The 13,688-nt window shown below is 41.0% G+C and overlaps 1 protein-coding gene across 1 annotated transcript in view; it reads left to right on the top strand.

The window, feature by feature from the left end:
* Window positions 1-420: 420 nt before the first annotated feature.
* The window catches only part of LOC121576974 (thromboxane-A synthase), a 111,540-nt gene continuing 98,272 nt past the window's right edge, over window positions 421-13,688 (top strand). Inside the window, exons 1-2 of the mRNA XM_041890623.1 lie at window positions 421-504; window positions 8,930-9,072. Of these exons, the coding sequence (XP_041746557.1) occupies window positions 8,978-9,072 (95 nt within the window). The 5' untranslated portion in view covers window positions 421-504; window positions 8,930-8,977. The remainder of the gene's footprint in view (window positions 505-8,929; window positions 9,073-13,688) is intronic.

Raw genomic sequence — 13,688 nt, 5'->3', positions numbered from 1 at the left:
ATAAAACATAAAATAACTATTAGAACAGATCACCTGTTCTCCATAAAGTCAGCCATAAATCTACAGTACATAGCCCAATGCTAGGCAAGAAAGCTTATTCTAGTTCAGGCCACTGTTAACTAGGCTACTAACAGTATCATATATGACTGTAAACCAACTCTGTTATACAGGCACATATGATAGTATATTCTCTGCAGAGTAATACAAATGCATTGCAATAGGCTAATCTGATTTATTTAATTCCCCAATCTATATATGCCAAGTATGTTGATAGAAAAGCCTTTCAATTTGATAACAGATTGTTTTACTTTACACAATTCCTTTATATAGCCTATCCTTATCGGATCAGCTGCTTTTGCTTGAGCAAAAAGACTTCAACTACCAGGGAGCAAAATCCACGCAGAAATGTAGTCCTTCTAAAGAACTACAATACGTATTCTTCTCTTCTGTGTCAACAACCAGAAGTGGTCTAACAACTATAGTCTACAATCAAGTAAAAACGAGGTAAGAACTAAAACGTAAATAGATACAGTAACTCTGTGTAATTTTGTTCACTCTCTGTAACACTTGAAGCTTCGAGTGACTGCTGTAATGTGTCTAAATGTACCAGTTGTGATCACGCGCAACCTTCAGTGACATAACGCAACATTGTGGCATTATCAAACACTAGTCAATCGTATTACAATGCAAATATACCATATTAAACGAGCACATATTTTGACCTGGGTTATTTGATAGCTAGCACCATATTTGTTGACGTCAAATTCTACGATATCAGTCGAATTAGGCTACATAATGTGACACCAGCTCAATGCAATGTAGCCATCTCTTCTAGACGGTCTTGGTCGGTACATAGTATGATTTATCAGTCTCTGTACGTGGCTTGGACAAACTTTAACATAAATGAACGAATTGTTGAATTATATGAAAGGAAATTGGCAAAATACTGTTTGAAATTGTTCTAGAAATTAGAATACAGTTGTATTAGGCTACATGTCATTACACCAAGAAAGTAAAACAACATGGTGAATAAAAAGGTATGGTAGGCTATCTGTACAATTTAATGTGGGATTATTTAAGATAATCTTTGAAGAGGTAGGGTTTCGGAAGATGGGCAGGGACTCTGCTGTCCTAGCTTCAGGGGGGAGCTGGTTTCACCATTGGGGGTGCCAGGACTCCGAAGAGCTTCAAATCAGTGACTCTCCGAAGAGACTCACTGCTTTGATGTTTTCAGAGAACGACAGGGTGTTGTCCAGGGTCACTCCAAGGTTCTTTGCACTCTGGGAGGGAGACACTGTGGAGTTGTCAACCGTGATGGAGAGGTCTTGGCGCTCCCTGGGAGGAAGAGCAGCTCCGTCTTGTCGAGGTTGAGCTTGAGATGGTGGGCCGACGTCCAAGCTGAGATATCTGCCAGGCATGCAGATGCAGGTCACCACCTGGGTGTCAGAAGGGGGTAGGAGAAAAGTAGTTAAGTGTCATCTGATAGTTCACAGTGTCGAAGGCAGCAGATAGATCTAGGAGGATAAGAACAGAGGAGAGTGGAACTTTTGTGAGTGCAATGTTTACTGTTAATTTTTTATTATTTATTTCACTTGCTTTGGCAATGTAAACATATGTTTCCCATGCCAAAAAAGCCCATTGAATTGAATTGAATTGAATTGAATTGAATTGAGTGAGTCAGCTTTGGCAGTGTGGTAAGCCTCCGTGACACAGAGAAGAGCAGTGTCAGTTGAATCCTGACTGGTTAGGGTCAAGAAGGTTGTTCTGAGAGAGATAGCAAGAGAGTTGCTCAGAGACAGCACACTGAATTGTTTTGGCAAGAAAATAAACAAGGGATAAGGCCATAATAGTAGGGTAAGGGATTTTTGATGGAGGTTACCTTAGCTGATGTGTGAAATGCTTCTAAGCAAATATTTCACTAACTGGATTCTGAATTCCTACAGAAGTCTAGTCTGAATAGTTAATTTCACAAGCATGTTGTCTGGTATCTCATACGTCTATAAGTTAACAATGACGTAACGTAGGGTGGAAGTTTATGCAGATGATATTTATAAACAAAAAGAGTGCAATGCATCAATCTACAAGACTTCAAAGATGGCCAGGCTACTTTCTGATACAGAATGCAGTGATACAGTGGGGGAAAAAAGTATTTAGTCAGCCACCAATTGTGCAAGTTCTCCCACTTAAAAAGATGAGAGAGGCCTGTAATTTCCATCATAGGTACACGTCAACTATGACAGACAAATTGAGAAAAAAAAATCCTGAAAATCACATTGTAGGATTTTTTATGAATTTATTTGCAAATTATGGTGGAAAATAAGTATTTGGTCACCTACAAACAAGCAAGATTTCTGGCTCTCACAGACCTGTAACTTTTTCTTTAAGAGGCTCCTCTGTCCTCCACTCGTTACCTGTATTAATGGCACCTGTTTGAACTTGTTATCAGTATAAAAGACACCTGTCCACAACCTCAAACAGTCACACTCCAAACTCCACTATGGCCAAGACCAAAGAGCTGTCAAAGGACACCAGAAACAAAATTGTAGACCTGCACCAGGCTGGGAAGACTGAATCTGCAATAGGTAAGCAGCTTGGTTTTAAGAAATCAACTGTGGGAGCAATTATTAGGAAATGGAAGACATACAAGACCACTGATAATCTCCCTCGATCTGGGGCTCCACGCAAGATCTCACCCCGTGGGGTCAAAATGATCACAAGAACGGTGAGCAAAAATCCCAGAACCACACGGGGGGACGTAGTGAATGACCTGCAGAGAGCTGGGACCAAAGTAACAAAGCCTACCATCAGTAACACACTACGCCGCCAGGGATTCAAATCCTGCAGTGCCAGACGTGTCCCCCTGCTTAAGCCAGTACATGTCCAGGCCCGTCTGAAGTTTGCTAGAGTGCATTTGGATGATCCAGAAGAGGATTGGGAAAATGTCATATGGTCAGATGAAACCAAAATAGAACTTTTTGGTAAAAACTCAACTCGTCGTGTTTGGAGGACAAAGAATGCTGAGTTGCATCCAAAGAACACCATACCTACTGTGAAGCATGGGGGTGGAAACATCATGCTTTGGGGCTGTTTTTCTGCAAAGGGACCAGGACGACTGATCCGTGTAAAGGAAAGAATGAATGGGGCCATGTATCGTGAGATTTTGAGTGAAAACCTCCTTCCATCAGCAAGGGCATTGAAGATGAAACGTGGCTGGGTCTTTCAGCATGACAATGATCCCAAACACACCGCCCGGGCAACGAAGGAGTGGCTTCGTAAGAAGCATTTCAAGGTCCTGGAGTGGCCTAGCCAGTCTCCAGATCTCAACCCCATAGAAAATCTTTGGAGGGAGTTGAAAGTCCGTGTTGCCCAGTGACAGCCCCAAAACATCACTGCTCTAGAGGAGATCTGCATGGAGGAATGGGCCAAAATACCAGCAACAGTGTGTGAAAACCTTGTGAAGACTTACAGAAAACGTTTGACCTGTGTCATTGCCAACAAAGGGTATATAACAAAGTATTGAGAAACTTTTGTTATTGACCAAATACTTATTTTCCACCATAATTTGCAAATAAATTCATTAAAAATCCTACAATGTGATTTACTGGATTTTCTTTTCTCATTTTGTCTGTAATAGTTGACGTGTACCTATGATGAAAATTACAGGCCTCTCTCATCTTTTTAAGTGGGAGAACTTGCACAATTGGTGGCTGACTAAATACTTTTTTTCCCCACTGTATGTACTGAACCTATCGCCTGTAATAAAGCGTAGTGCGCTATGATAAACTGTCCAATTGCTTCAATAAATTGGCAGCTGTGTTAATATAGGCAATATCCCCATAGTCTATAACCGGTATGAATGTCGAATGAATTATTATTTTTCTGCTATTTAATGAAAGGCATGACCTATTCCTATAAAATAAGCACATTTTAATTCTTAATTTCTTAACTAACTCATCATGCTTTTTCAAAAAGCTTTTCGTTAGTCCAGATGTCCAGATATTTATAAGCGGGGACACGATCAAGTATTCAGACCTCTTGACTTTTTCCACATTTTGTTAAGTTACAGCCTTATTCTAAAATGGATTAAATAAAAAAACATCCTCATCAATCTACACACAATACCCCATATTGACAAAGCGAAAACAGGTTTTTAGAAATGTTTGCAAATCTATTAAAAATAAAAAACAGAAATACCTTATTTACATAAGTATTCAGACCCTTTGCTATGAGACTCGAAATTGAGCTCAGGTGCATCCTGTTTCTATTGATCATCCTTGAGAAATATTCACAAAACAACTTGATTGGAGTCCACCTGTGGTAAATTCAATTGACTGGACATGATTTGGAAAGGCACACACCTGTCTATATAAGGGCCCACAGTTGACAGTGCATGTCAGAGCAAAAACGAAGCCATGAGGTCGAAGGAATTATCCATAGAACTCCGAGACAGGATTGTGTCGAGGCACAGATCTGGGGAAGGGTACGAAAACATTTCTGCAGCATTGAAGGTCCCCAAGAACACAGTGGCCTCCATAATCCAAGACACTTCCTAGAGCTGGCCGCCCGGCCAAACTGAGCAATCGGGGGAGAAGGGCCTTGGTCAGGGAGGTGACCAAGAACCCGATGGTCACTCTAACAGAGCTCTAGAGTTCCTCTGTGGAGATGGGAGAACCTTCCAGAAGGAAACCTGGCACCATCCCTACGGTGAAGCATGGTGGTGGTAGCATCATGCTGTGAGGATGTTTTTCAGCAGCAGGGACTGGGAGACTAGTCAGGATCGAGGCAAAGATGAAAGGAGCAAAGTACAGAGAGATCCTTGATGAAAACCTGCTCCAGAGCGCTCAGGACCTCAGACTGGGTCGAAGGTTCACCTTCCAACAGGACAACGAACCTAAGCACACAGCCAAGACAACGCAGGAGTGGCTTCGGGACAAGTCTCTGAATGTCCTTGAGTGGCCCAGCCAGAGCCCGGACTTGAATCCGATTCAACATCTTTGGAGAGACCTGAAAATAGCTGTGCAGCGACGCTCCCCATCCAACCTGACAGAGCTTGAGAGGATCTGCAGAGAAGAATGGGAGAAACTCCCCATATACAGGTGTGCCAAGCCTATAGCGTCATACCCAAGAAGACTCAAGGCTGTAATCGCTGCCAAAGGTGCTTCAACAAAGTACTGAGTAAAGCATCTGAATACTTATATAAATGTGATATTTACGTTTTTTATTTTTAATAAATTTGCTAACATTTTTAAAAACCTGTTTTTGCTTTGTCATTATGGGGTATTGTATGTAGATTGATGAGGGGAAAAAAACAAGTTAATCCATTTAAGAATAAGGCTGTAGGTCATGATGTCCTGGCTTATAGTAGGAAGATTTTAATTGAGATGAATTTCCATCAGAATAGATGACTGTTTTGAATCATGTTATTAACTCTATGCCATCCTCCTAGACCTGTGGGGTATACTACAAAGCAGGTTCAATGAGTTAGCCAGCTAACTTTGATAAACTGCCAAATAACTGTTGTTTTCTGGTTCAAAAGCAAAACATATGTTTTTGGTTGTTATGAAAAATGCATGCAGTATTTATTTTGATTAATATGTAAGAGTAATATGATGAATGTTAAATACACTATGTCTTGCTTAATTTCAGGAGGCTAATGTAAGTTGTGAACTGTTTTTGCTTTCTTTGTCTGCTTGTGTGCAAATGCCCTTGTGGTTTCTGTTTGTTTGCAGTGTGGTGATGTTCCTGCTTATGAAAAGAAACTGGGTTACACTGTGAAGCAGCCTTTTATCTGTAAACACAGTTAGATTGATTTGACAATGATTGTTCCACTCATCTGCTTTTTTGAGTTATGAGCCATGTGCATTGAAACAATGCACAGCTCAAACATGACCAATACACAGTAAAGGCAAAGATAAGCCATCAATGCTAAAACATAGTCTATTTATTTTTTATCAACTGTGTTTCATACCACACAACATTCAGAAACACTGAACACTGCCATTCTATAGGCTTAGTCTCTGTCTCTTGGCCTGTAGGCTACATTATTGTCCAGAGTGTACTGCACTAATTTAGCTCATTTCTCCAGTCTGTACCACACATTGAGTGTGACTGAGTGTGCTTGTGCTTGTTCAGAAGGTCAGTGTGTGATCATCAGTAGCAGGCCTGGCCTGTATGTTCCTCTCAGAGGGTTGATCATTCAGTAACACATTGTTACAGAGGACAGCAGGGCAGACAGGACAGAGGAGGCTCTCAGCCTCAGGGCTCTCTCTAAGTAGGGGAAGGGTGAAGAGCTAAAACGAATAATTGACAGTGAAGGGGATGTTACCTTGGAAATCCAAACCTGCAGAGTTTGAGAGAGTTGAAGTAGGCCCAGAGCAGTCTGTGAATAAGTGTTTTTCTTATGTACTGACATGTGCTTTAACTGCTGGCAGGCAGGCAGGCAGGAGGTTGAGTAGTGTGCAAAAAGTGTGTTTTATTCACAAAATAAGGATAGCTTAGTTATAGCAGTGGTTAGGATAAATTATAGGCCTAATGTCTGCAAACATAGGCAAAAAGGACTTACAAAACAAACAAACGATGAACAAAAACTTCATCCAAGAAATCCAAAACGAATTGAACTCAATCCAAACTGGATTTGACCTAAGGAAACAGGCTACGAGTAGGCCTACTGTGAAACAAAATACAGCCTACCCACATACTGATAGGCCTACTCATCAGAGCTCCTCGATGTTGATCAAGAACACTAGGAAAGCCAGGTAGAAATACCTTTGTGCTAAACCATAGCTACAATGAACAGGGGTGCACATCACCGGTTAACTGTTAAAATACACAACACAGAGGCTATAGAACTGTCTAAAAGCAGACTTATCACAGTATTTAAATGCCTTATACTCAAGCATTTTACAATAGGAGATATCTCATGATTAACAAATAAACAACAAATATAAAATGGCAGAACCTGCTGGGAACAGGTGTGCATGCTTGTGGATTAACCGCGGATGTACACGCACACGTCTGCGGGAGCGCGTCGTGAAATGTGCGAACATGCATCCGAAGAAGCGGCGCCAAACACGAAGTAACCACACAAAATAAATGCAAAAACTGAAGGAAAATAACTTCCCTTTATTAGCAAACCTGACTCATGATTAGCGTTTATACCAACATTCAAATCTCAAGAAAGTTGGGGCAAGTCTAGCCTGTTGGTCCAGACGGGTGATCGCAAGTCATGATTAGCCTAATTCAAGAGCGCCTGTCGCCATTACATAACCTGGCTAAGTACAACTTTTAACGTGTAAGTCAACAGCCATTGTGTGTTTTTTACAAGCACATCTTTCACTTGCATCATCTCATGCGTCATGATCTGACTTTTTAAATGCTTTGACTTCCCATTGCAGCCACATAGGGGAGACCAGGGCACAAAGTAACAGCTAAACCACTTAAAAAGGTGTTATTCAATGTGCTAAAGGACAGATACATATGTACTGGGGGGGAGGGGCTGATCCAACTCAAGGTGTCATAAAAAAAATGCACCCCCTCCCTCCCCAACATTACAAATATTTTCACATGACCCTCCCCTTGTACTGTGAAATAAATTGAACACCCTCCCCCTCATAGAATTAACTCAAAATCATGTACAAAAATAACAATAACTCTAGCGACCCTGTGTTTATAAACGTGGATATCGACTTTGCCACTTCAGCATGCTTTTGTGGCACTGTTGATGCCATGTAGGGCTACGGGCCAGAAGGTTGAGGGTTCGCCAACCACCACAGACGAGCTCACTCTCTCTGCCTGTTTCATTACACTACGATCAGAGCCGGCTGCAGACAATAATCAGCTAGGGGGAAATCAGATTTTCAACATTTGTATATTTATAAATATATCAAATATATGCAACAAATTTTCCACCAACAGGTTTCTGTGCCAATGCACCACACAACCAGTAAACAAAGCATACTGACTTCGGGCACTTCAATATCATGGTTTGTGTTCTCAACACCACAATAAATAGACTATGTCAATCTCCACAAACAGAAAAGACATCCCTCCCTACCTTGTAGGTTACCCAGTATCGAAGGCTTGGCTTGACAATCTCTGAATGTCATAAAACTTTTTGGTGTTTTGTTACAGATGTTTCTTTCCATTCATCAATTGGCCGCTGCACAGTTTGGATTGATTAATTGTATTTGTCAGTTAAAATAATACATATACAAAGATTTTTTTAAATGACCGGGATTGCACAATACAGTTGAGGACTTATTTCCATTGTGGTCCTTATTTTTTTACATAAATATATGTACAATTACATACATAGAGACAAAAAAATGCTCAACCTCCAGATGAGTATGAGGGGGGAGTTTAAGTACAATTCTTACAAGCTTGATTCGCTGGTAGCTTATTCTTTAGATGTTTGGGGCTGCTGGTGAACCATGATATGCAGGCATAATCAAAGTGACACTGGACTAGCGCACTTGCCAGAGTCTTTAGGGTGTCTATAGCTAGGTTTCCATCCAATTGGCAAAAGATTTTCATGTGAATATTCTAAAATCTTCATAAAAACATATGCTGTACAAAACACAAGGAATAGTTTTAAAATGTGGCTCATTTGGCCAACATCCCTCGTTTATTGATTGCGCTGGCTGCGCCAGGTTGAATCTGAATGCATATGGATGTCCATTAAATTTCTCAAATGTCCGGTAAATTAAAATCTTCCCTGTCATGTTGTCCGGTGCCATATTTTCCTAAAGAAAACTCTGAAATTTGGCACCGGACAACATGACAGGGAAGATTGTTATTTTTTGCTAATTTATTTTATTTTAATCCAAATATCAGTTTCGAATAAGAGCAATTTTCAATTACCCCTCATTTTTACCATTCCTACATACTCGCATAAATACAATCTCTTCTCTACCTTCTCTTCTCTCCATAGGAGGTATTTGGCCGGTGTTAGTGTTGGTCTGAGGTGGTGATCGGCATCATGGAGGTGGTTATGAACATCCTGAAGATGCCAGTGCCCAGTGGAGTGTCTGTGTCCCTGGGCCTGTTCATGATCTTCCTGGCTCTGCTCTACTGGTAATTTGATGTCTTCTGCCTCTAGTCTACACTACCGGTCAAAAGTTTTAGAACACCTACTCATTCAAGGGTTTTTCTTTATTTTTACTATTTTCTTCATTGTAGAATAATAGTGAAGAGATCAAAACTATGAAATAACACATATGGATCATGTAGTAACCCAACAAGTGTTAAACAAATCAAAATATATGTTATATTTGAGATTCTTCAAATAGCCACCCTTTGCCTTGATGACAGCTTTGCACACTCTTGGCATTCTCTCAACCAGCTTCACCTGGAATGCTTTTCAAACAGTCTTAAATGAGTTCCCACATATGCTGAGCACTTGTTGGCTGCTTTTCCTTCACTCTGCGGTCTGAAATCATCTCAATTTGGTTGAGGTCAGGGGATTGTGGAGGTCAGGTCATCTGATGCAGCACTCCATCACTCTCCTTCTTGGTAAAATAGCCCTTACACAGCCTAGAGGTGTGTTGGGTCATTGTCCTGTTGAAAAACAAATGATAGTCCCACTAAGCCCAAACCAGATGGGATGGAGTATCGCTGCAGAATGCTGTGGTAGCCATGCTGGTTAAGTGTAAATAAATCACAGACAGTGTCACCAGCAAAGCACCCCCACACCATAACACCTCCTCCTTCATGCTTTACGGTGGGAAATACACATGCGGAGATCATCTGTTTACCCACACCGCATCTCACAAAGACACGGCGGTTGGAACCAAAAATCTCCAATTTGGACTCCAGACCAAATGACAAATTTCCACCGGTCTAATGTCCATTGCAATTTGACCATGAAGGCCTGATTCACACAGTCTCCTCTGAACAGTTGATGTTGAGATGTGTCTGTTACTTGAACTCTGTGAGGTAACTCTGGGTCTTCCATTCCTGTGGCGGTCCTCATGAGAGCCAGGTTCATCATAGAGCTTGATGGTTTTTGCGACTGCACTTGAAAAAACGTTCAAAGTTCTTGAAACGTTCCATATTGACTGACCTTCATTTCTTAACGTAATGATGGACTGTCATTTCTCTTTGCTTATTTGAGCTGTTCTTGCCATAATATGGACTTGGTCTTATACCAAAAAGGGCTATCTTCTGTATACCCCCCCCTCCACAAATTAACTTTTACGAAGGCACTCCTGTTAATTTAAATACATTCCAGGTGACTACCTCATGAAGCTGGTTGAGAGAATGCCAAAAGCTGTCATTTGTTTAACACTTTTTTAGTTACTACATGATTCCATATGTGTCATTTCATAGTTTTGATGTCTTCACTATTATTCGACAACGTAGAAAATAGTAAAAATAAAGAAAAACCCTTCAATGAGTAAGTGTTCTATATAGTGTATATAGAACAAATCCAAAACTCGGCATGTATTGTATACAGATGTGTGTGTGTGTTGGTACTGTATGTGTTTTTCAGTTTAGTATGTGTTGTGCTTATGACATGATATGCATGACATATTCAAGCAAATACAATAATGTATAGTATATTGTAGCAGTGTCATCTTGTCATGTCATTATATTACATATTGATGTACTGCAGGGGTTTTCAACAGGCGGCCTGTGGGCCAATTTGTGATTTTTTTGACATTTTAGTTTTTGGTCAAAAAAGACTGTCAAATCACCAGGAATTCAGAAAAATTGTTAGGAAATGTGTTCCCAAGTATTCCCACAAATATTATTTTTGTGACAAATGTGATCGTGTCTCAATGTAATCAAGTTATGAATTGATTGTTATTTTCACATTTGCAGTGCACAAATAATAATAATAATTTTAAATTGGTCCGCGGCTGAATCTAGTTGCCTATCCCTGATGTACCCCTTATGTACTATATGTCACAGATCTACAGATCTACATGTCACAGATCTACAGATCTACATGTCACAGATCTACATATGTTACAGTATGCATGCTACTGTTCTAAGCTTTGATTTTGAGAATGGTAAATTTTAGTGCACAGAAGCCAGGATGTCATAATAATTGTAGGGTGCTCAAATGACACACACTACAAGTCCTCAATTCAGTCCCTCAATTCAGGGTAGGAGGTTAATCAGCATGAACCAATCAAAATACAACATTTTGCTTATTCTCAACCTTCATCACATCTGACTAAAAGTGAGAAAACCACTTTGCAGAAGGAGCTCGTTTAATTTCAGCCCCACATTAGCAAGGATTAGTAGTCGTCTAGGCCAGCCATGCGAGATTGATGCTCTGTCATACAAAGTAGCGAGAGAGGCTGACAAGCATGTTCTCTCTCTACAGAGTATGGAGACTGACTGAACACTGTTGGGTGTTCAGTGTTGTGGAAAATGTTGTTTTGTAGAGCTAGCATAAAGCCTGCTGTTTGTGGTGTACCGGTGATACACTTGGTTTCTCTTTTAACTTGTGGGTTATACATTACATACTGTAGGTTTCCACTTCAGATGTAAAGCAGTATCAGGCACCATGTTGAAACTGTTGGTTTTGAAGATGCCGACTACAGACAAACACACACTCAGTTCCTAAGGACAAGTCAATTCCTGTCTGTTGGCAAAGCTGCTATTCAGTTGCAGCAAATCAAAGAGGCTGTGTTATATAAGGTCCTCTTAAGCTATCACAGCCCAAATGAAGATGTATATCTGACGATGAAACTAACTTGCATGAGGGGCCGTCATGACACCAGGGTTAGAAATGACAAGATTTAGGAGAGGCAATGTCAATTTGTCTCTGGCACTCCTTCATAGTCATAAGCCACATCAGAGAATTAAGTTAGCCATTTCTCTGGGAAATCAGAACGCTGCCTTGTTTTGCAGTGAAGTCCAGTCCTTTTTCATTTACTTTACATGAATACTCTCATACTCTCCACGCTCGAAACGTCAACATGTATTAATGATCTTTATCTCCAAGAAATGGCTTATTCACAGTTGCAGCGTTGCTGGCAGTTTTAGTACAGGGGTGTTTTCAACAGCAAGAAGCAAACATTCGCTCTCTGAGGAGTCCTAGGGCTAGTCTTGGCCCCAGCAGTGTGTGCCCAGTCAGAGTTTCACACAGCTCAGGCTGAACCTCAGGTGAACCCTCCCTGGGACCAGACTCCACCTCTCTCTCATGGCACACCCAGCAGCTGAATGCTCAGCCCTGTCTGCCTAGAAGACCATAGGACAGAGTGCCACCTACTGGTCAGTGGGGTATTGACCTGTCCGCCTGGTTAAACAGGGTCATATTCATTAGGCACCAAATGGAAGAAAACAGACTGAAACAGGGAAGGACTACTAAATGTGGCCATTCTCTGTTTTGCTACAGTCTGCCCTAATGAATACTACCCTGGTTTATTTCCACCATATAATCCTTTGATATTCTGTTCATGCGTTTTATGGAGGGATCACATTCTGTTCATTACAAAAGGACAGTTTTCCCCACATGGTTTGGGAAGGTCCAGTCATGTTATTTACTTCCTCTCTGACTCAATTTTCCATTGCTTTGCCCCTCATTTCTCTCCTTGACTCATGTAAGTTTGATGGCGAAATTCTCTGGCTGTTTGAGGATACAGAGAGACGTTTCTATAGCTTAGGTAACAGGGGATATTTCCACCACATTGCCACCTGTGTGTGTTCTCCATAGGGTCTCCCCAATACGCTAGCTTTAAGTGCAGTGTGAGTTTTGTGTGAAATACAATCCCCCCAGCACACATGCAAAGTGACTGAACTCCCCCCTCACCATCTCTCTCACACACACACATAGACACACACACACATACGTAGACACACACACACATACACATACACCCTCCTCCTCCTTTGTAACTTTAGACATTTGTTTTCCTGTCCCGCTGTCCCCTCGAGAAAGTGTGCTAAACTATGTAGCGAAATGAACTCTGGAAGGAACACAGTGTGTGTTACCCAACCAGGGTCCATTCACTGGCCAGTCAGTCCAAGTGGAAAGGATGACATAGCCGCCGATGATCTCATGACAAATGAACTGACTAGGGCTGGGATATCCAAGTGTCATCGTTGTTGGATACTCTAACCATAGTCACCATTTCAAAGTTTATAATAAAGATGGTGATATCATTGGATGTTCAGACACAGAGCCATATTGCCTTTATAAGACTTAGGTAGCATCCCATATATAAATTAATGTAGGGAGGTTTGGTATAAAGAGATACTCCTTTAGTCTGATTTTGATATCAAATCATGGCTATAAAATGGTCAGTATCCTGGCCACATTGTTCTGGGATGTCAATGTATGTGGGAGCTTCATATTCTGCTCCATCCATGTGTGCTTTCACATGCACAGTTCTCTGGATTGGACTCTGACATCATGCATGACCAATATGTTTAATTAAGGCTGAATCTACAAGCAGATGGGATAACAGTGGCTTAGCTTGTTGAAATAAGCAGATGCCCTGTGTGCAATAATATCCCTCATTGGAAATATGCAGTAAGAGATTGATCAGATCAAAAACGTTTCATCTCACTCCTAACGTGCATTGCCAGTGCTCTAAGAATATTGTGTGTACGTTTGTGTGTAGATGCGTCTGAGTCTTTACAGCTCCCCCTAATAAACCCTAAACTCCTGAAGAATAAAAGGAAGTAACAACAGGCAGGCTGTAGCCAAGGTGGCAGAACTGGGCATCATAAAA

This window comes from Coregonus clupeaformis, chromosome 11, assembly GCF_020615455.1.
Source record: "Coregonus clupeaformis isolate EN_2021a chromosome 11, ASM2061545v1, whole genome shotgun sequence".
In the NCBI taxonomy this organism is placed as follows: Eukaryota; Metazoa; Chordata; class Actinopteri; order Salmoniformes; family Salmonidae; genus Coregonus; species Coregonus clupeaformis.
Note: the sequence above shows the minus strand (reverse complement) of the source record. Positions and strands in the feature narration are given on the sequence as shown.